General features: G+C 42.6%; 1 protein-coding gene across 1 annotated transcript in view; it reads right to left on the bottom strand.

Moving 5' to 3' along the window:
- Positions 1-9807: 9807 nt before the first annotated feature.
- The window catches only part of NEK10 (NIMA related kinase 10), a 232817-nt gene continuing 220197 nt past the window's right edge, over positions 9808-22427 (bottom strand). The window contains exons 32-35 of the mRNA XM_030887662.2: positions 22152-22260; positions 19653-19705; positions 19514-19569; positions 9808-10713 (exon numbers count right to left, since the gene is read on the bottom strand). Of these exons, the coding sequence (XP_030743522.1) occupies positions 10665-10713; positions 19514-19569; positions 19653-19705; positions 22152-22260 (267 nt within the window). The 3' untranslated portion in view covers positions 9808-10664. The remainder of the gene's footprint in view (positions 10714-19513; positions 19570-19652; positions 19706-22151; positions 22261-22427) is intronic.

The following is a 22427-nucleotide window of genomic DNA, read 5'->3' as shown; positions in this document are numbered from 1 at the left end:
AAAAGACTATCTCCTCCCTTGTAACATCCGCACCTTGAGTTCTGACTTTTAGTCTACTCACTGCCATTGAGTCACTGCCGACTCAGGGTGACCCTTGAACTAAAGGGAAACAGCAGATCCACAGCCCCTGACCCCGGTAGGCAGAAAAGAGTGTCTCCAGTCCATTTTAGTAGGATGAGACAGGATTAGGAACTACTGTGGGCCTTCGAGCCCATTCCACTGCCATCGGGTTATTCCAGCTCCGAGAAGCCCCATATGATGACGTTGGGGGCTTTCCATGGTTGTAGATCTTTACGGGAGCAGATAGGCTCCTCTTTATCCTGAGGTGAGACTGGTGAGTACTGCTACAAATTGAATTAGCTCACCTCATCCACAAAATGAAAAGATGTGTTGGGCCCCTTACCCCAATACTTGTGAACATAATCCTATTTGAAATAACGTTTTGCGGTGACTGAAGCCATAGGCACATAAGGTGTATCCTAAACCTGATCATTCCTCCAGTGTAGATCCTGAGACCAAACCAAATTCCAAACTTAACCCACTGCCATTAAGTCAATTCCAACTCATATCTTATATAAGGCTTCTGAGGCTGTAAATACTTTCAGGACCAAATGCCTCGTTTTTTTCCCATGGAGTAGCTGGTGGGTTTGAACTGCCAATCCTGCACTTAGCAGTCCAAAGCTTACCTGATAGTACCACCAGGGCTCCTAAATGTGGAGACAAAACCCAAAAAGCCAAACCCACTGACATCAAGTTGATTCTGATGCCATAGCAACCATATAGGACAGTGTAGAACTGCCCCCTGTGACTTTCCAAATCTCTAACTCTTTAGGAGAGTACCAAGCCTCATTTTGCTCTCTCAGAGTGGCTGGTGGTTTCAAACTGCTGACCTTGCAGCTAGCCACCCATGAGCAACCCACTATGCCACAAAGGCTCCTTGAACACATGGACAAGGAAGCACATCTGAGGAAAGACATCATTTGAAGATCACCAAGGAATTGAGGCAGGCCAGGGCTTTGGAAGCTGAAGGAGAAAGGGGGCTTCCTCTAGAGACAGCAAAGAAAGGAAGTCTCTCTCTGCAGCTGCTGCTCTCTCAGGCTTCCAGTCTCCTGCCCTGTGAGAAAGCAGATGTGCTCCTCAAAGCCTCCCACATATGGTTTTCCTGCTAGCAGCACTGGATAATGCAGACAGGTACGTCTACACGTGTATTCCTGGGTTATTTATAAATAATAGTCCTCGTTAAAATGTCTGTGGCAACACTGCATGGCTTAAAAGACAAAACCAGTGTATGCAGAAAATTTGTCCATGACACTCCAGTCTTGATAGTACACTAGCAAATTAAATCTTCCTCATAGGGCAGCCTCATAGAAGGAGTGAAAGCAATATAAAATGTTATCATCAATCTTGAAAAGACAGACAGAATCTTTAAAGTCTTTGCTTATGAGGTATGTTTTTCAGATTGCAGCTTATGGCTGTATTCAACCATACTCTCAAATTCACTTATTTCCTTCTTGTTCTCTGCCATGTAAAAGTGATTATGGGGAACAACCCATTTGTTGTCATTTGATAAAGGACGAAAAGAAGACTGGCAGATTAGACCTCCCTGAGCTGTAAGGATGTGGAGTGTTGCTGGCAGGCTGCTGAAAGCTCCTTTGCTGCTCGGGAGGAATCGTTTCCCCTCCTGCTTCTCAGGCGGGAGACCGATGTGTGTTTAAGTGTTGGGTTGGATTTGGTTTTCAAATAGCCTGCCGGAGACATCGAAGTGAACCCTGGGATGGGGACTGGAATGTTCTGGGAGTCAGGTCCAGCAGTCTGAGGGTGTTTAAATCTTAATTCTTCAGTCTGTCCAGCAGAATCCTCTGTCAAGGGGGTGGTATTTTAATGGCATAAACAGCTCCATTTTTTTCAGACTTATCGGTAGCCCTGGTTATGCTATTGGGTAAACACTGGGTTACCAAACACAGGTTGGGAGGTTCAAACCCACCAGCCACTCTTCAGGAGAAAGATAAGGCTACATGCTCTCTAAAATATGCACAGCTTCTGAGACCCTATGTGCGGTCCAATTCCACAGCAGTCCAATGGTCTGGGGTACATGTATTGGGCTCTTTGGGTTTGGCTCTTGGTGGCCCACACACCTATAAACCAATTGCCATTAGTCAATTCTGACTCATCAAGGTCCTATGTAGGGTTTCCAAGACTCTACAGCAGTGATTCTCAACCTGTGGGTCGTGACCCCTTTGGGGGCTGAACAACCCTTTCACAGGGGTCACCTAAGACCATAGGAAAGCACAAATTTCTGATGTCGCAAAATGTAGCAATGTAGTTTACTGTTGTTATGTTAAAGACTGTTACCCTTTGCACAATTGATGTATGTATGGATTGTGATGAGAGTTGTATGAGCCCCTAATAAAATGATTAAAAAAAATAAAGACTGCCACCCATGCTATACCATGCTTCAAGACAAAAATTGATTTGCCATTAGAAATAAATATTTCACAATGTATAATTACATTTTGTTTTGTGATTAATTACTTTGCTTTAATTATGTTCAGTTTGTAACAATGAAAATACATCCTGAATATCAGATATTTACATGATGATTCATGAGTAGCAAAATGACAGTGATGAAGTAGCAATGAAAATAATGTTATGGTTGGGGATCACCACAGCATGAGGAACTGTATGAAGGATCGTGGAATTAGAAAGGTTCAGAACCACTGCTCTGCACCCTCATCTTTCTCCCAAGGGGTGGCTGGTGGGTTTGAACCACCTACCTTGTGATTGGCAGCCCAACACGTACCCAGAAGCACCACCAGGGTTGCTTAGCCCACAGTGAAAGTGGCCTCCAGAGATCCACGACTCTATAAAATCTCCCTCCCCACTCCACCCTCAACCCAATTACATGTAGGCAGGAGCTGTGACTTGCTTCTAACTTTGTTGTTTCATGTTATGGAGTAAGTTCTGACTCCCAGGGACCTTTAGGACAGATTAGAACTGCCCCATGTGATTTCTAGGCCATAATCTTTACACTGGCCTCTAGATTAGCAGTTGTTGTTGTGATTACGTACCATCACGTTTGCTCCACCTCACAGTGACGCTATGCACGACAGAATGAGAGCTGCTCCGCCGTCCAGGGCCATCCTCACCATTGTGTTTCTGCTGCAGCCCATTGGTGCAGCCATGCTATCAATCCATCCCTTGGAAGGCCTTCCTTTTATCCTGCCCCCTCTAAGCAAGTACCACAGACTGCCAAAAGGACAAACAAGTCTGTCTCGGAAGAAGTGTGGCCAGAGTGCGCCTTAGAAGCAAGGGTGGTGAGACTTCATCTTGTTTACTCTGGACATGTTGTCAGGAGAGATTAGCAACTGAGCACGTCCCAATTTGTGGAAGGCGATGAAATGTCTCGCCCTTCATTAGGTTTTAAGATCCTGCTTAGAAGACTAGAGAGAAACCCTTGAAGAAATAAATTACCTTAATGTGAACTTCCTATGGATGGGGCCATGTGATAGGGGATGGCACTCGGCAACTAGTTGTTGAATTGTCTTCCTATAAACACAAGATACTAAATTCTGCCAACCATGTGAAATTGGAGTGAAACCCCAAACCTCCACTCAGACTCCATCCCCAGGCAACACTGATTTCCCCCCAAGAGACCCGGCCAGAGGGCCTCACTACACTGTTCTCAAGCTTCGGGCCTGGAGACCCTGGGAGAAAGGTGTGCTGTTTCGAACTGCTATGTTTATGGGAATTTGTCATGCAACAACAAAAACCTAGCACACTCTTCCCTCTCTGACTCCGCACTTGGTGATGTGATCTGCTTTGGGCAATGGAACAGGCCCACTTCCCACAAGCAAAGGTTGACAGAAGCAGGACTCGAACCAGCTCGTCTCAGTACAGTCATGGCTGGCAGAGGAAAACCAGGATGATGGGCCCACATGTGTAAGATGTGGGCGCCCCAGAATGATAACCAGAATGGGGGAGGGAGTGATTATGAGTCGGCACCCTGCTGGAAACTTAATCTCCCTCTTAGAAAACAAGGGCTGCATTACATTGGAACCCAACCTCATCAATGGCAGCACTGGAAGCAGAGACAGCAGGCAGCACTTTGGTTTGAATGTATGCTGCTCTCTACAGTCCAGGAGGAGTCTAGTCTGGCGCACGAGGTTCCGTAAAGGGATTCTAGTCTCCCATTCCAGGGCGCAACCCTAGCTTTTCCCATTCTGGTTACTGCCCCACGTCCCCCACATTAAACAATTCGAGTCTATTCCGATGCAGCTGTTTCAGCCAAAACTGAGCTGGTTCAAAACGCTGTGGGGTGGGGGGTCGGGGGTGGTTACGTGTTTCTGCATTCTGTTTGAAGCTGTTGACATGGCCGCAAAACCAGGCCTGGGACAAATAGCTGGAGGGGTGGGAGAGACACAGGGAGGAGAGCCAACTGGTCCTACCCTGGCCATCCTGAGCCAGCCCGTGCCCACCTACTTTGCCAAGCAAGTCCCCGGCTCATGAGAAATAATGCGTGTATGTTGCATTATGCTTGGGGTGTCCCAGTCTGCAACATTTGCGACCATGAATCATCGCCGCCAAACCGAAACGAAGGCCCTGCCATCCAGTCCGGAACGCGTTTGCTTGTTCAGAACGATCTTTTGCTGTTTTAGAATCAAGCTTGACAAGACTAAGAGTAGAGACTGATAGGAGAAGAGAGGGGGCCATTGGTTGCAGATGCTTGACCAAACTGAAATTATTTTCCAATAAGGCTGAAATGTTTTAAAATTTTTCCCCAGCATTTTACAGAGCATGCTTAAGCAACAGCAAGAACAAACCTGGCTTGCATCATTGATAGAAATCTGTTATCGAGCGAGGCATTCCTTTCTTTCTCCCAGGCTTCTAACTTCATGGTTCTCTGAGCGTCTCTGCATGCGCCTGGGAGATGTGTCGTGGACGTCTCGGGGGCAGAATCGTGTACTGGGCAGCACCTGGCTTCTTGGCTGTCCGTTCCACGTGCTGTCACAGGACGACAAGACTTCCTGCAGGGGCCCTGTACTGGCGTGTTCTTCAAGAAGAGTGACGAGGTGGGGAGACGGAACACAGGTGAAGTCTTGGAGGGGAGGAATCAACAGAAAAGGCTAGTATCTTAAGAAATAAGGAGCAAAAATCAAATTGAGAGTATTTTTCCATTGGGTAGGCACAGGTCCTTGGATTCCGACCTTCGGCTGTGCAGAAAATCAAACAATTCTGCAGAAAAGTAGACACTGCTGGATGGGGGCCTGCAAGGACAGTTCTGCTGGCCGGTGTTCTTTTGTTTTTAATGTGTTCGTTCTCCCAACTCACCATTAGGATGACAGAAGGCAGGAAGCATTCTAATTCCGTTAGGACTGGCTAAATGTCAGTAAGCAGAAGGCACTGGAAAGACTGTCCTTTAAATGGCTTTTGTTCCCCGCTGTAGAGAAATAAAAAGGATAGAATCTCTCAGGAGCCTGCAAACAACTAAAATACCTTGAGGTACTTCTCGCTAAGTGTGTGCTTATTCAAATGCACCTGCATGTAGCCCTAGAAGTGCCACTTATTTCTTTCAAAGGTGGCCTTGGTCAAAGCTAAGGCCATGGATGAAAGGGGTTGTAGGCACATTCATTTTGAGGAGGTCGGGTACGTCTTTGGAATGTTTCAGAGGGCACTGGTGATGTCTGAGGGATTTCATATCATGTCACCAGGGACCCTATGGCGGCCTCCTGTGACTGTTCTGAGTGGTAGCCTTTTTGGAGATAGTGCTGGGTAACCACACCCTGGGATGCCATCTGGTTAGCTGCTTCTTGGAGATCCAGCAGCCTCAATCACCCAAATGCCTAGGCGGCTCCAGGAGCCGCCCTTGCCGATGGCTCAGGATCCAGAGCACACTAGGCAGGCCCAGGCCAGACGCGTCAGGACCCACTGTCTATGGGCTACCTTCCAAGTTGCAGTACTTACTTGGGAGCAGACCTGCCAATTTGCGGTGAGCACGTTCAACTTTCACTTACCTTTATTCCCTCCCTCTGTGAGGTGTTAGGTTCACCCCATCTCTCTGGCCAGGAGCCATCCTTTAGCCAGTGACTGACTGGAGTGTGAGGCAAAGACAAAGCACACGGAGGACGAACATTCCCCTGCCTTGTGAAAGGCTTCTGTTCTGGTCCAGAATCCTGGGTCAAATGGCACCAGAAATGTAACGGAACTCAATCACAGGCTAACACTGTCATTCCACAAGGGACCTGACGTAGAGGTTTGGAAACAGGGCTTGTTGAAGGGGGTGCAGGCATTCTCTGAACATGTTTTGTGGGACCGGGGCTTGGCATGTTCATAAAACACTGGCTAAAGTTTCATCTGTGTGGCCATCAAATCAATTCTAAGCATCTGTCGGACCACTTGACTATCTGCCGAAATAAGTCGATCATAATTCTCCATAGAGACAAAACCCCTGTCTCTGTACAAGTGACACAGAGGCAGGCTTTGACAGTCGCACGGCTCCCATAACTCACTTCTGCTACCTGGGTGTCACGCAATGCTTTGTATTAATTAAAAAGTAACGGGAGGCAGGCCTGCAGCTTCTGGAATTTGCAGGAATAATATTCAGTTGTCAACTACGAAGAGTCCATTTACTTTCTTGATGAAATCAGCAAGCTGTGTTTTAAAAATGGTGATAGCTCATTGCTGCCTGTACTAGCATGTACAACAAACTCCAAGGAGGCTGCTGTGATTTTAGGGGGTGAGTGCTTCCTTTTTACACACCACAATCACCCATGGACCCTGAGGGCATATTAATGCCCAATGTCCACCATCAAATTCATAGATGCATTCCTATGTCTCTTAGAAATCTCAAAACAGCATTACAGTGGGGATGGAATCCACTCCAGCAGCCATATCGACACTATGCTGTTCAGCTGCAATGGCACACACATAAGAATTCCTTTATCACAAAGCTGTTTCCCTGAGACATCTGTGCCTTCTCATCCATCTGCAAAATAGCACTCAAGGGTAAACATACTATTAGCAGCACATTTCAAATTTTAATAATTAAATTAAAAAACCTACCCAAAAACTCAGTTGTTGACACAGAAGAATTTCTTGTTTGGACGGAACTGCAGCCAAGCCACTGGGGTCAGGGTAGAGAAGCATTATGCTGCCTTGCTTTGGCGCCCCTCAGAGGCGAACCTCCAGTGTGTGGCTGCTGCTGCTGCTGCTGCTGCTGTTGCTGCTGCTGCTGCTGCTGCTGCTTCAACCCTGGCGTCTTTGCATTGTCTCGGCATCTTATTTCTGCACTCACGATTATACACCATTAAAAACAAAAACAAAAGGTCAGCGATAAAAGTAGCTAAACCAGGAGTTTTCCCTGCCTTCAGACCGAAACCAAGCCATTTCTAAAGCCACCCATTTATTGTGTATTGTTCATTCATTAAAAAAGAGAGAGAAACAATAGTTTCCAACTGAGTAAATCAACAAAAGGAATGTGTGACCTACGTTAATACTGGCAGAATTGACTCAACAACATTGTGATAAATGGCGATTACCTAATGACTAGGTTTCTTTCTGAGTATCAAGAGGCATAACATGTCATGAGTTTTAGATAGGACCTTAGTTCCTAATCAATGATGTCATTTGAGTAGAATCATCACCCAAACTTCCTGCTGTTGAGTGGATTCCTGCTCATAAGACCTGACAGAATGGGACAGAGTACAACTATTTCTGAGACTGTAAATCTTTACTGGCATAGACAATCTTATCTTTCTTCTGCGGAGTGGCTGGTGGTTTTGAACTGCTGGTTTTGTGGTCAGCAGCCCAACGCAAAACCCATGACACCACCAGGGCTCCTCACCTTCCTAACAGTGCTTCTCAATTATGTTCTGCTTTAGAAGGCCTAAGTAGGCTGTGCATACGGTCCAATGCCACCTCAGTACCCACCTCAAACCAAAGTAGCAGAAGACTCCCCAGGTTTCTGGAATCGATTCCGGAGCATTAGGTGTAGAGACCATGGTCCAATGCACTGACGGTCTACAGGTAGCCACCACACATCTTAGCGTGTGGACAGTCTTAACAACTGACAAGCAAATGCCCCTGCTTCCGTGACTTCCATGAGAATGGAACATTTTGCTTCTGAAAAGCAAATTAAGGTCTCGAGTACACAGATTCAGATATATGGATCAAAGCAGAAGTAACTGAAGCATTTGTGAATCAGAAGTGATCTAGAAAAGACGGTTGATATTTCCCACCATATAAATAAATATTCAATCATTGGGAATTAGCTGCATTCACAGGGATTTCACTGCACAATAAATGATTAAAATTTAGGCAAGAGAAAGAAAACAAAATCACTTGTAATAAGGAGGCGATTCTGAAGCCTTTAAAGCTCAAGTAACAACTTCTTTGCGCTAGAAGACGGGTGAGGGAGCCAAAATAAAATTATGAGAAGATATATTCCTAGGTTGAAACATAGAAAATAAAGGGGCTTTGGAAAAGCTGACTTCGTGTTGGGATGCAGCTGTGTGCATAAGATGGCAACCCCCCACTTTGCTCTGAGAAAGCTGGTCATGTTCTGGGAAAACCCTGATCCAGTGCTAGTGATAAACAGGAAACCCTATAGTTGATTCCATTTACATTTTTAAAGTCAATGTTCAGATAAAGACATCCTCTATTAGATCAATTCATCTATCAATACAGCATTGCTGCATTTGAAGCTGTGTCGGGAAAGGAAACGGAGTTGCCCAATTTTGCTCATTCTTATTGGCTTCTAGCACATTAAATGTCAATTGCACAACCTGTAAGAGTGAGATATAAAGATGTTTCTCCTTTCCAATTAATCACAGCTGTATGCATTTTAAAGACACTTTCTTTTCCTGCCAATATATGAGTGAATTTGTTTTGTCTCATCTTTCTTCTGCAGGTGTTACTACTTGAGAAAGAAGTTTATCAGACAAGCTTTCACTCCACCGCTTGGTTTTGTTTGTTTCCAAACTCCTAACTAAAAGTCACACTTTGAAAGTGTGCCCCCTTCTGGGCCTATGCCTTCTGCATGATGTGAAAATGTGCCTTAAGAGGTATAAATAATGATATTGCAGAATCAGATTAAGTGGGCATACCAGTGATGTTAGATCCAGCAAATCAACAAAATGACAGCGTTCTGATCATGCCTGTGGACTTCACATACAGATGGAATGGGCATTGGTTTGAATGCTGAAATTGAAATTATTCATAGCTACATTTGTATGTAGCATTAATGTACTACACTGCATTTGTAATAATTAATTTGGTTTAAATACAAAGATTCACTGGCAATCTTCAAAGGCATTAATGCAAGGTTAAAGGGAATTTGGATAAACACACTATTTTAAAAATAAGCTAAGGGTTTCCTTTAAGAGATTTTCTCCATTTTTCTTATTATACTAAAGGTGGTGTTTCTACTACCTCTAAATATATCAAGCCAGCTTCTCTCCCAATCACACTAAGATTATATGAGTGCAAATAAAGATAAGAGAATTCAGTGAAAAGTAAATTAAAAGTAGATCCTTAACTTACAGATTACTAATTGTTTGGAAGAAAATATCTGTTCTTCAAGTAGTTAGAAATTATTTGATAGTGAGGTTATTTCTTGACATTATACCAGAAGTCAGTTAAAGAAGGAATTTTGACCTAATAAGCATTAAGCCAATTATCATCAGAAATTCTCTCGATATCAAAGTGGCACACTGTTTGGCATTCTGATCTCTCTTTCTGAGGCTTATTTCAACAAATAAAGAAGGAGATTATATTTTATTATATAATTTATTTTCATTTCCATTTCCCAGATTTATAACAATGTCAGTCATATAAGTAGGGAGGGACTTAGAATAAGGAATATTGCATCTCTTTTGTAGGTTCTATGAACTCGTCAAAGTGCTCTATAAATACTATAAGTTTGATTAGCAGCAAAGCAGTAGTCTAATTAAAACCTCCCATCCATATATTTATATACATATATATGCATATATACACACACTGTACATCCACCTAGTGTATTAGTCCAAGTTAAATATGACTCTATGACAGTTATTTCCAGAGGCTGTGCAAGGTTATAAATACTGTCTACACTGTATCACAGTTCAAACCACTAGCACCCAAGTGGTTAAGAGAGCCAATCCTTTCATTTGAAAGAAAGAAAAATTTATTGCATATGTTCAATTTCTTTTTAAGACTTAAAAGAAAAATTGGGGGGATACAGTGAATCACCCAATATAGTACTCTGGGTCATTTAATTTTCTTTACTTAAAACTATTTTATACATAAAAAGGCTAAATGCCTTTAAACAAAGTTTTAGTAAACCTGAGTATAAAATATTCTTTTGAAAATATAACAAGTTTCTTTTCCCTTTTTTTTTTTAACTTGAAAGAGTCCTGTGAGGAGTGGGCATTCCTCCCAGAGAGGAACTGGGCGGCATCTTTTCCTAGGCAACGCCTCCTGGGGAAACAGCCCCCAGGTACAGCAGCTGCCATATTGCCTAGGACTTCAGAAACCCAGAAAAAGGTCCCACATGCACCACGGCATCCTGGTTTTTCCTCCTCCACACCCGTTATCAGCAGCTGAACCTTCGGGCATCCTTCGATGGTAGCTGAATCCAGAGCTTGAACGTCACTGGGGAAAACCAAGTCCAGTGCAAGGCACTGCCTTCATCTTTTGCCTGGGTGACTTTTGGTCCCCCATGGATAGGAGTGGTACCTACAGGAGGCAGAAGTGAAAAGAGTGCCCTGCTGTCACACGGTTGTAGGCTCACACATTCACTTTAAAAAGCTGTAGCTAGGCATACGAGAAAGTCAAGAAATCACAAATTTTAAAAAAAATGTTTCTAAACATAAAGATATATTTTTAGAAATCCGAATAGGGTCTTTCTCAAATGATGAACTCAATAGAAACAGATTTCCCTTTATGATGGGAATTTAAATACCTAAGTGTACTAAAGTGTCTATTATACCCCAACATTAGTCGGTTAAAGAGCTATGTTTGCACAACGGCTAATGATTAGCTGCTAACCCAGCAGTCAGTGGTTCGAACCTACCAGCAGCTCCACAGGAGACAAATAATCTCCCATAAAGATGACAGTCTGGAAACCCCACGGGGCAGTTCGACTTTGGTCTACGTGGGGTCCCTATGACGGCACAGAGCCCTAGGAACATTCATCAGTTGGGGAAATAAAACTAAGCAAGTGGATTCTATTTGGGTTTTTTTTATCTTGCATACTATTACCTATCAAAATATATTTCAACATTATGAAATAAAATACTAATGTGAATGCCAACTATATTTTACAAGTTGATATGCTCATCATCTGTTCTGTCTGAGCTCAAACAATTTCACCCTCTCAAACAGCAGTGATAATATGGCATGCTAGGGTTGTATCATTTTGGTAAGTTAGCTAAATGTGTAGTTCATAAAATGCAATTACTAAACAGAAACCAAAACCAAGCCAGTTAAGTCAATGAGAGTTTTCAAAACAACATTTTCCTATGGTTATAATTCACAGCAGCCCCAATCAGCCAGGCCAATGATCATGAATTACAGCCCATTTGTGGAACGGTTATAAGGGTTGGCAGGTCTGTTTGTCCTTTTATTTTCTTTACATTACATTCCTACTCTCAACACAGACCTACCTCTTCTGAACAGAAGCCCAGAAGAATCTCCTATTTTGTTAAAATAGAAATCTACCGATCCAATTTCTACCACTTGTTGTCAGTTTTTGCTACTGCGGTGTCTTGTGTCTTGTTGTTGATTCTGGACACCATAGCAGAGTTATTTCAAATACCAGCAGGGTCATGCAGAGCAAACAGGCTTCAGCAGGGCTTCCACAATAAGAACAGACCATAAAGAAGGAATTGACCGTCTTCTTTTGAGGCATTTGCCACCTGAAACCTCATGAATAGCAACAGAACATAGTCCAATATAATGCTATAAGATGAGACAGGATGGCACTCGGTAAACAACTGAGGAGGAGAAATAATCCCAAGCAGAAAACAACAGGGCCGGCGGTGCTGGGGGGACACAGGAGAGGAGGAGGTGCGGGAAAAGGAGGGGGGAGCCAACAAACCCAGGGACAAGGGAACAAGAGATCTAAATCAATGATCATGAGGGCATAGAATGCCTGGTAGGGTTTGATCAAGTGCAATGTAGCTGAGAAGTACAGAGAGCTGAATGAAGGTTGAACATGATAGTGGGACAATAGGAAAGTAAAGGAAATAGAGGAAAGAACTAGGAGGCAAAAGACATTTATAGAGGTATAAATTTAGGTATGTATATATGTAAACATATTAATATATAATGACAGGTCTATGTACATATATTTACAGGTTAGGTATTAGGGCAGCAGGCAGACATTGGGCCTCTACTCAAGTACTCCCTCAATGCAAGAACACTGTGTTCTAATAACTTGGCATTCAGTGATGCTCACCTTTCCTACAAGATCGCTGAAGACAAAATGGGTGCATAAGCAAATGTGGTGAAGAAAGCTGATGGTGCCTGGCTGTTGGAAGATATAGCCTCTGGGGTCTTAAAGGTTTGAAGGTAAATAAGTGGCCATCTAACAGGGAAGCAACAAAACCCATATGGTAGAAGCACACCAACCACTGTGATCACTAGATGTTGATGGGATCAGGTATCAGGCACCAGAAGACCCAAAACAAACAGCCATTTCAATGCGAACAAGGGGGTTTAGAATGAAAACCCAAAACCCATCCGTAGACAATTGGACAACCCCTCACAAGGAAGGGATGAGACAGCTAGAGTGCAGTATAGCACTGACAAAACACACATTCCTCTAGTTCTTTAATGCTTCCTCCCTGCCACTATCATGACCCAGTGCTATCTTACAAATCTGGCTAGACCAGAGCATGTACATTGGTACAGATAAGAGTTCTCAACACAAAGAATCCAAGACAGATAAACCCCTCAGGACCAATAATGAGAGTAGTGAATCTATGAGGAAAGGGGGAAGGTAGGGGGAGAAGAGGAGGAAGGGGGAACCAATTGCAGTGATTGATGTACAGCCCCACCCCCCGCCACACACACACAATGGGGGATGAACAATAGAAATGTGGGTGAAGGGAAACAGTGGATGGTGTAAAATATGAAAATAAAAATAATTTATAAATGAGGGTGGGAGGGTGGAGTAGGGAGGGAAAAAAGAGAAGCCTATACCAAGGACTCAAGTAGAAAGAAAATGTTTTAGAAATGATGATGGCAACATATATACAAATGTGCTTGATACAATTGATGTACTGATTGTTATAAGAGCTGTAACAGTCCCCAAGAAATTGATTTATTAAAATTAAAAAAAATATGACTGAGGACAAGCTGCCTTCTCAAAGTAGAGTACAATGACATGGCTGGGGTGCACCGTGCAGTATTAAAGCTTTGGAGCCTTCATTTGCTTATGGGTGCTAATTCAAAATGCAAAGAAATAGTAGCAAACATTTACTAATAATTGGACCTTAGAATGTATGAAGCATGAATCTAAGAAAATTAGAAGTCATAAAAAAGTGAAAAGGAAATTCATAAAGCTCAATATCCTAGGCATTAGTAAGCTGAAATGGACGGGTCATGGCCATTTTGACTAGGATAGTCACATGGTTTAATCTGTCAGGAATGACAAATTCACGAGAAAAGGCATCATATTCATCATCACAAAGGACATGCAAGATCTATCAAAGTACAATATCTATCTATCTATGCTACCTACCCACATATAAGGAAATCTAGTCAATATAACTATTGTTCAACTTTATGCACCAGCAATGGAAGCTAGTGATGAAGAAATTGAAGATTCTACCAACATCTTTGGTCTGAATTTGATCAACTAGAATACAAAAGTAGGAAACGAAGAGGAAAGAACAGAAGGTGGTGACAGAAATGAAGCTGGAGATCGCATGACAGAATTTTGCAAGACCAATGACTTCTTCATTACAAATACCTTTTTCCCAAAAAACAAAAGGATATTATACATATGGACTTCCCCAGATGGAATACACAAATGTCAAATTGACTACATCTGTGGGAAGACATGATGGAGAAGCTCAATATTAACAGCAACAACAAGGCTAGGGGCTAAATGGGGAACAGACCATAAAATGCCCATATTTAAGTTTAGCTGGAGGCTAAAGAAAATGAAACAAATTCATAAGAACCAAAACATGAGTTGAGTCTATAGCACCCGAATTTTGAGAGCATCTCCAGAAGAGATTTGATACATTGAACCCTCAGGACAGGAGACCTGATGGGCTGTGGGATGACATCCAGAATGTCACATGTGAAGAAAGCACAACGTCAGTAAAAGTACAGGAAAGAAAGAAAAGCTCAAAGTGGATGTCAGGGGAGACTCCAACTTGCTCTTTATAGTCTAGTAACTAAAACAAATTGGAGAAATGAAGTGAAAGATTTGACCAAAGAATTTCAAAAGGCAGCTTGAGAAGACAAGTATTATAGTGAAAAAGTATAAAGACCTAAAGTTAGACAACTGAAAAGGAAGAACATAATCAGCATCTGAACCTGAAAGAACTGTAGACAAAATGTCAGCCTCAAGTTACTATACTGAAATATCCTATGGGCAAAATATTGAATGATGCAGGAAGCATCAAAAGAAGATGGAAGGAATCCACAGTCACTGGACCAAAAAGAACTAGTCACCATTGAACCATCTCAAGAGGCAGGTAGTACATGATTAAGGACCAGCGGTATGAAAGGAAGAAGTCCAAGCTGCGCTGAGGGCACTCATTGGTCAAAAACAAGGCCACCCAAATTGACAGAATACAAATGGAAATGTCTCAATCAGTGACACAGCACTACAGACACTCCTTGTTTATGGCAAAAGATTTGGAAGACAGCTGTCAGGATAAGAGACTGGAAGAGATCTCTATATCTACCAAGAGAAAGGAAAAATTATTGAACAATAGCATTGCTATCACTTGCAAGCAAGGATTTTTCAGAAGTTTCTCCTCACAATTGGGCTAACAGGTAACATCATGGTACACAGAGAAAAGATTGAAGTTGTCAAGAACTTCACCTTGCTTGGGTCCACAATCAATGCTCATGGAAGCCGCAGTCAAGGGATCAAAGGATGGATTACATTGGGTAAATCTCTTTAGAGCATTGAAAAGCAAGCATGTTGCTTTAAGAACTAAGTTGCCCCTGACACAAGTCATGGAATTTCCAATAGCCTCATATGCACATGAAAGTTGGACACTGAATAAGAAGACCACCAAAAGATCAGTCCACGGAATTCCAAAAGAACAAACAGAACTGTCTGGAAGAAGTACTGCCCGAATACTCCTTAGAGGTCAGGGTAACAAGACTTTGTCTCCTACACTTTGGACTTATCAAGAGAAACCAGCCGCTGGAAAAGGACATCATGCTTGATAAAGCAGAGGGGCATGAAAGAGGAAGATCCTGGACAACATGGATTGACATGTTGGGAGCAACCTCAGACATAACAGCAATTGTTGGGATGTCACAGGACTGGGGTCTGTGGTGCTCCCTTCTGTTGTACGTGGCCTTGCCGTGAGTTGAAACTGACACAATGGCACCTAACAACCACCTCCTATTTCTCTCACCATTTTCTGTTCTTAATGTAGCAGTTTATGCCCCGAATATTCTTCCTAGCCAATTGTCAAAGCGGTCTCATTTTTAAAACCGTTATTTGAAGTTATTTGAACAGCTCCAGAACCTTTCTCAGAGAGAGATAATAGACAGATAAAGGCTGATTCTGCAACTCTCATTTTGAAAATGTCCCATCTCTGCCCTTCCCTTCAATAAGGCCTCACATCCTGAGCTGAACGCATGCCATACCTTGAATTCATGCACTTTGCAGATGCTTGTGTGGGCTTAGACCAAAAGTCTTAGACTTGCATGATGTAGGCATCATGTGTGGAATTCTATGAGCCTGGCATTTAATTGAGATCACTTAGTAAGGTTTGGCAATGAAGATGCCACTGACAGTTATGACGGGTGATGATGACAAAGAAAACAGCAGCAGACCTGCTGGACCCTGGTTGAGGATTTGAAACAGCCTTCTCTACTTCTATCCATATAGCTAGGATATATGGATACCTGTGTGTCATCAAAAAGATTATAAAACCTTTGAACAAACAAAGATATATAGAGGTCTTTCTTATAGAAAAGCTGAGTCCTTAATATGTTAATATCTGTTGAGTCTCCAAAAATGAAAAATTGTACATCCAGCACATACCAAATCTGTTTGGTCATGAAGATTTTTTCAGGGATAATTTATTAATATCTTTGCTAATATTAGTAATCCCATCGAACCTATTTGAAGAAATCCACTCTTAAGTCTGTATTTCCTGAATATCCTGTCGCTTTCCCTGGTCTCCCTCCTCTGACGGTGGGAAATCAGGGCAGTAACAGTTGATCTGATTCGCATCTGCAGTTCGGTGTTTCTCGTTTGCGGACTACCGGGCACTCCTAAGTGTGACCTGACATTAAACGGAAACAATTCTAATCAAGTAGGGGCCTATGATAGTTTTACTGATAAACCCTAAGGAATTTTCCTTTCAAGGTATATTTTAAGACTATTACTGCTATTAGAATCTAAAACCATGAGGCTGTGGGATTTTTAATGGGTGATCCATTTTAATTTGGGGCATTTTAAGAAAATTGGATGTCATATCGAACTTACATTACTTAAACCTACTTAAGTTTTGCCTGTCCCATCTAGTCATAATTCCCAATATAACTCTGAATAATTGTAAGTCTTCTCAATTATGCATCTGGTTATCTATTTATCATAATAAGGAAAACGTATGATGTCTTTTGATAGAGGAATGTTGTCTTTGGGAATAGTAGTATTGGAGTTTTTAAAACATTAATTATGGTAGAACAGAATAAGATTAACCATGCATTGCAAAGCATGACTCAAATGACAATTTTTTAAAAGGAGGGGCAGGGTGAGGAGGAGTCCTGTAAAGCTTTACTGAAGGTCTGGACATATCTGGATTTTCATTGGTATTTACTTTATTTGCAGCAAAAATATGAAGGCTTTCACACCCATGAGTGTGAGTCTGTGAGGAAATGCTGATAAAAATGACAAGAATGACCTTTGTTCCCACGAGAGGCCACAGGGACTTGAAATAATAAAACGCTGATAGTCAAGAACATAGAGATTCATCCTCATCAGGTAAGGCTGGGTGTGCAACACAGCCCTCCAGCAGAAAGTGGAAATCCAGAATCACTAAAGGGGTGATGGGAGGAGAGTGGCTGTGAAGGCGGTCATTTCTATGAAAGACATGCCTTTGGCAAATGAGAATGACTCATTGTTTCTCTGCAGTTACAAATCACAATAGAACTATATTTACAAAGGTAGTATTTTGGAAGTAAATTATGAAGCCCAAAGAGCAAGCAGATGAATAGTCGCGTGTGTGATTCATAAGACTAACTCATTGAAACAGGAGGAGGAGAGAAATTGCTCAGAAATTGAACTAAACTCAAAAAAGAATCAAATTCCCGTGTAATGGCTGAAACCAGCTTTTCTTGAGACCTCTCACACGCACCACGGTTACCTGTTTTCTTCAGAGAAAACTTCTGGATCATTAACATTCTGGGCAAGCTCCTGGTTGGGTGGCTGGAAAGGGAGGGAGTTCCCTGAATCTACTCCAGAGCCAGCATGTTTCCTAGACAACTCCAAGCCACACAGGAGGAAGCTGATGTCTGTGGATGCCCAAGACCAACTTGAGGATTCAGGATGGAGTAAGAGCCATGGGAAAGTCAAGTTGGATGGAGTAGACACTGTTACTGCCCACGCCCCCCTCACTCAGCACTTCAAGGCATGCTTGCCCATCATCCAACTGCCTGGACCTGCATTTCTTTTCCGGAAGACATTCTCTGGCCTCCAGAGCCAACTTTGCCCACATGGGCCACAAGCCAGAATTGGCAGGAAATCAATGACCCCCTAAGGGCAGCCCTCAAACGGTGACTGATATAAACTGTAGGATAAAGATCGGAAGCCCCTCATTCCTGGAGTGGGAAAACTTGGAGGTATGTATTCTACACTCTGAAATCTCTCCCCGATTTTCCAAGTGAGGTCAAGCTTTGATTGCCCATAACAATAACCGGCTAGATGTTGCTGTGTGCCACCAACTTGATTCTGACTCATAGTGAGGGATCTTGTGTGACAAAGGAGGACTGCCCCCATGGTGTTTCCTATACTATAATCTTTCTAAGAACAGATGGTCAGGTCTTTTCTCCCACAAAGAGGTTGGTGGGTTTGAAGTACTGAGCAACTCCATATTAATCACACTCGCTCACTCACTATCTCACTCAATCACTGCCATCAAGTCAAATCATACTCATAGCAACCATACAGGACTGGGTATAACTACCCCGGTGGGTTTCCAAGACTGTAAAATTTTACAGGCATATAAAATCTTGTCTTTCTTCTCTAGAGCAGCTGGTGATTTGAACTGCTGGTGGACCTTGAATCCACACCACCAGGGCTCCAGATTAACCCTCCGATACACTAATTGCACTCAAACACCTTATGCCCAACAAGGTGCCCCCATCAGTAATTAATACAAGAATCTAGAGATGGGTTACATTGATAACACAGAGTATACTTTTAGAATACCAGTAACAGTTATAGGATAATACACAGTACCAGAAACAGAAGTGTCTTACTTAGTTGCAAGTAGCAACCAACCCATTTTAAGTTTTGGTGAGTGAAACTTGTCAATCCCCAAAGGACAAATATTGTATGAGAAGAAAAACAAAATCAAGACGAAGACTTTCAAACCAAAGGGAACCGGCTTCTGAAGTTACCAGGTGGGCTAGGGCAAGGGAGGGGAGCCAAAGCAATAGGCTAGTGATTTGACTTGGGCGAAGGGGAAGATTCTAACCCACAAGAAGGAGAAGAGAAATCCGAGGAGGAGCAAGAAGGGTAAGCTAAGGGGATGGGGGGAGGGGGGAGTTGGTAAGTCGTTTAAACTGTTGAATACAAAATTGACGTTGTGGAATGTAACGCCTCATCTAATTCACAATAAAAAATCCTTTCCCCCAAAAGGGAAAGAAATGTTTGTTTGGTTGTATATAGTTTTTCCTTCCTAAATAGTCTATAAAAATAATGGATAGGTTTCAGGGAAGGAGATCTGAGTTTCTAGCTCTTCTCCAATGGTACAAACGAATGGTTGATTTTGGAAAACCCAGAGATTGTGTTTCATTTCATGTTGTTCGTTATTTTTCGTGAGCCTGTGAGTCAGAAAGGACTCAACTCTCTGTGAGTGAGACCGCCCTTTCTGCGTCCACAGGGAGCAGCTGTGTGCATACAAACCTGGCCAGCACATAGCCTCCCCATGGTGGTAGATAGTCAAACACCCATCTATATTTTTCAAATGTTCAAAATGAAAGCTGAAAAACAACAACAACAACAACAACAAAACCCTGTCTTGGAATCAAGCACAAAGAAGTCAGATCTCATATCCATTTATCTCGGTTCCTCTTTTATTTGAAAGCAAGGTCTGAGTCTCACCTGTGAGAAGTAAAATTGTAATAGCCACTTTCCTCGAGGACTTCTTCAATCACCGTCTACACGTGGGGGAGGGAAACAGGTCAGTACTGAATTGTAAGCAACATTGTAAAATGATTCAGAAGTGCTGCCAAACCCTCACCTGCATCTGTTCGTATGTTATTCCTTCCTCCAAGTCGAAGCTGCTGAATAAACCTGAAATAGATAAATGATGGAAAGTCCGGCATTTGGTTCATATGTTCTTAGGCTCTATTGGCCATATGTCCCAACTGCAAAGAAAACAGGTCAGTTTCTTAATGATGAAGACGGGGCCTTGCGAGCCAACTCCAAATTATTTTGCCTTTGAGTATCTCAACTCTTTGTCTCCCTGCTTTAATCTTCGCCTGCTTTGTGGGTGACCAACCCAGAGTGACACACAGACAGGTTTAGGCACATTGCTCAGGGTATAAAAACTGGCCAGTTAAGTAAGTTAAGGTGATCACTGTGTGTGCCTGTGTACACACGCCATGTGTTGGGGACAGATGGGGAGGGATTCTAAACACAACTGCCTGACATATGAGTTTTCTGATTAAGAAACTCTCCCTCGTCCACAAGGCAAAAAGAGCAAATAGGTGCTGGAAGGGAAATAAATTATGAGAAGCAGGCAGAAACAGACAGCGAAGAACACCAAGGATCTGATGACTTCATAACCCTGCCTAGAGGGAAATAAACTACACCTGACGCCAAAAGGCAAAACTTATTTTGATTGTTAGTGTGGGTTGGGTATACCTTACCCCATGCCCACCAAACCCCACTGCTATCAAATCTATCCCAAGTTACAGCAAAACTACCGGGCAGAGGGTTCCCAAGGCTATCAGTCTTTGTGGAAGCAGGCTGCTACATCTTTCTCCCATGGAGTGGCTGACAGGTTTGCTGCTCTCACCTTCTGGTTAGCAGCTGAACACTTTCACCACTGAGCCACCAAGGCACCCTTTAACCCACGCTCACCCTCAACACTACCCAAAGCCATATGGACCAGCATTCAATCCGCACTGACTCATGTGGCGGACCAGGGACTGCCCTGCCGCTTTAGATAGAGAAAAGAAAATGGCGATGGTGGAGGGGAGACACAGAAGCATGAAGTCTCGGCAGCTCATTCTTAAAGCCAAGCATCCAAGCATTTCCCACAGGGCTGCCGGTCTCTGCTTCCTCTGCTGTTTCCCTTTCCTGTAGTGACAGGGCTAGCTTGGAAAACTGGGAAGGAGGGTGGGAGGGTGTCCACCCGCCCTGCGAGGAGTCACCTCACTATGGGGCCTCTGAGAGACTTCCATCAGAGATGGTTGGCCTGAGGACTTGTCATGGGAAATACTTGTAAAGTCAAATGATTTTTGACCACACTTTATCTCGATTTTATAGATCCCTGAAGGGCAATTTAAAAAAAATATGTTTACACAGGCTTGCTTTATCCCACAAGTCCAAGACTTAGGGAATGCTTCATAATTAATACATAAAATGATCTTCGTAAATTAGACAGTGAAAGGACAAGAAAAATTAGTGTTTTTTCCAGGCTGGAGAGAGAAGTCTTCCTTTAACCATAAAAGCTGCAGTTTTAGCAATTCCACTGAGTGAAGTAACTATAGTTTACAGCGATTCAAAAATTATTAAGTAACTCTGAAACTTCAGAACACCTTGAAAGCGTCTCCTTAGATATCAAATATGTAATAAGTATTAAACTATAGTGAGCCTCTGCTAATGGCCAAGTACTTTTTATGTTGAATTTTTAATGTAACCCAATAAGATTGGCACTATATTTAGCTCCATCTTATGGGCAAGGAAATTGAGGGTCAGAGAGGTTTAAATAACTTGTCCAAGGCCAGTTGGGAAGCCCTAGTGGTACAGTGGATGCAAGTTGGGCTGTGATCTGAAAGGCCAGCAGTTTGAAACCACCAACTGCTCTGAGGGAGAAACAAGGGGCTTTCTACCCCTGTAAACAGTTATCGTTTCGGAAACTCAGAGCTCAACCTCGTGCTACCCTGCTCGTTAGGGTCACTACTAGCCAGCCTTCATCCAAAAGCAGAGAGTTTGGCTTTGATTTTCTAAGACCAGCTACTAACTGTGTTAGCTGAGATTGTTCACCTAGGCATTCATGTTTCTAGAACGTGTACCATTAATCCTTATGCTCTACTGCACCTCCATAGGTGAAATGTATACAAAATTAAATTGACTGATGGATAGAAAGATGAATAAATAAATATCTGCCTGAAGAAGTTTGTTTTGTTTTGTTAGATTTTTCTCCATTTTGAGTACAAAGTATTCTTTTCTACTTTCTCTCTCACTGGCTGCTTCTGAGCCTTTGACTTCCCATCATCAGATAAGCCAGAGACATAAAAGGCTACACTGTTCACCCACACAGCGTCTGTTGTTTATTGATAGTGTTAATCCATGGTCAAGGACACTGTCACAACTAGGTCAGATGAATCTCGGGGGATTTCTAGATTCCTATCAGATGCCTCTTCCAATTACTGTCAGAGATCATGAAAATAAGCTTTCCCCACCTTTTCTTTTAATTGAAAATTATCTAGCAGAGATAACTGTTGGGACAAATAGATTTAAACAATTTATTTCCATCTAAAAGCCCAAATCCCATGATGGTGGCCCTTACCTGTTGGGTCATTTGGGGACAGGATTTTTCCACCAGATGAATGATGCAATGAATGATAATCTGCTGTAAAAAAGTTGGGTTCAATTGGTTCTGGAGATCCCTGAGATAACTAAAAAAAAAAAAAAACACACACACAGCAAAATCACATCTTATTTTAAACTCAGAAACAAATAGGCTAGGAGGCTTTCTATTTCCCTAAATCACAACATAGACAATTTAGTGCTTTGTGGTTTTTTCAATTCCTTGTAAATAGACAAAGAGACAGCTTCTTCCTTC

The sequence above is a fragment of the Echinops telfairi genome, unplaced genomic scaffold (genome assembly GCF_000313985.2).
Source record: "Echinops telfairi isolate 266 unplaced genomic scaffold, ASM31398v2 ScPeMD7_7420;HRSCAF=8458, whole genome shotgun sequence".
In the NCBI taxonomy this organism is placed as follows: domain Eukaryota; kingdom Metazoa; phylum Chordata; class Mammalia; order Afrosoricida; family Tenrecidae; genus Echinops; species Echinops telfairi.
This window is presented reverse-complemented; position numbering and strand designations above follow the sequence as displayed.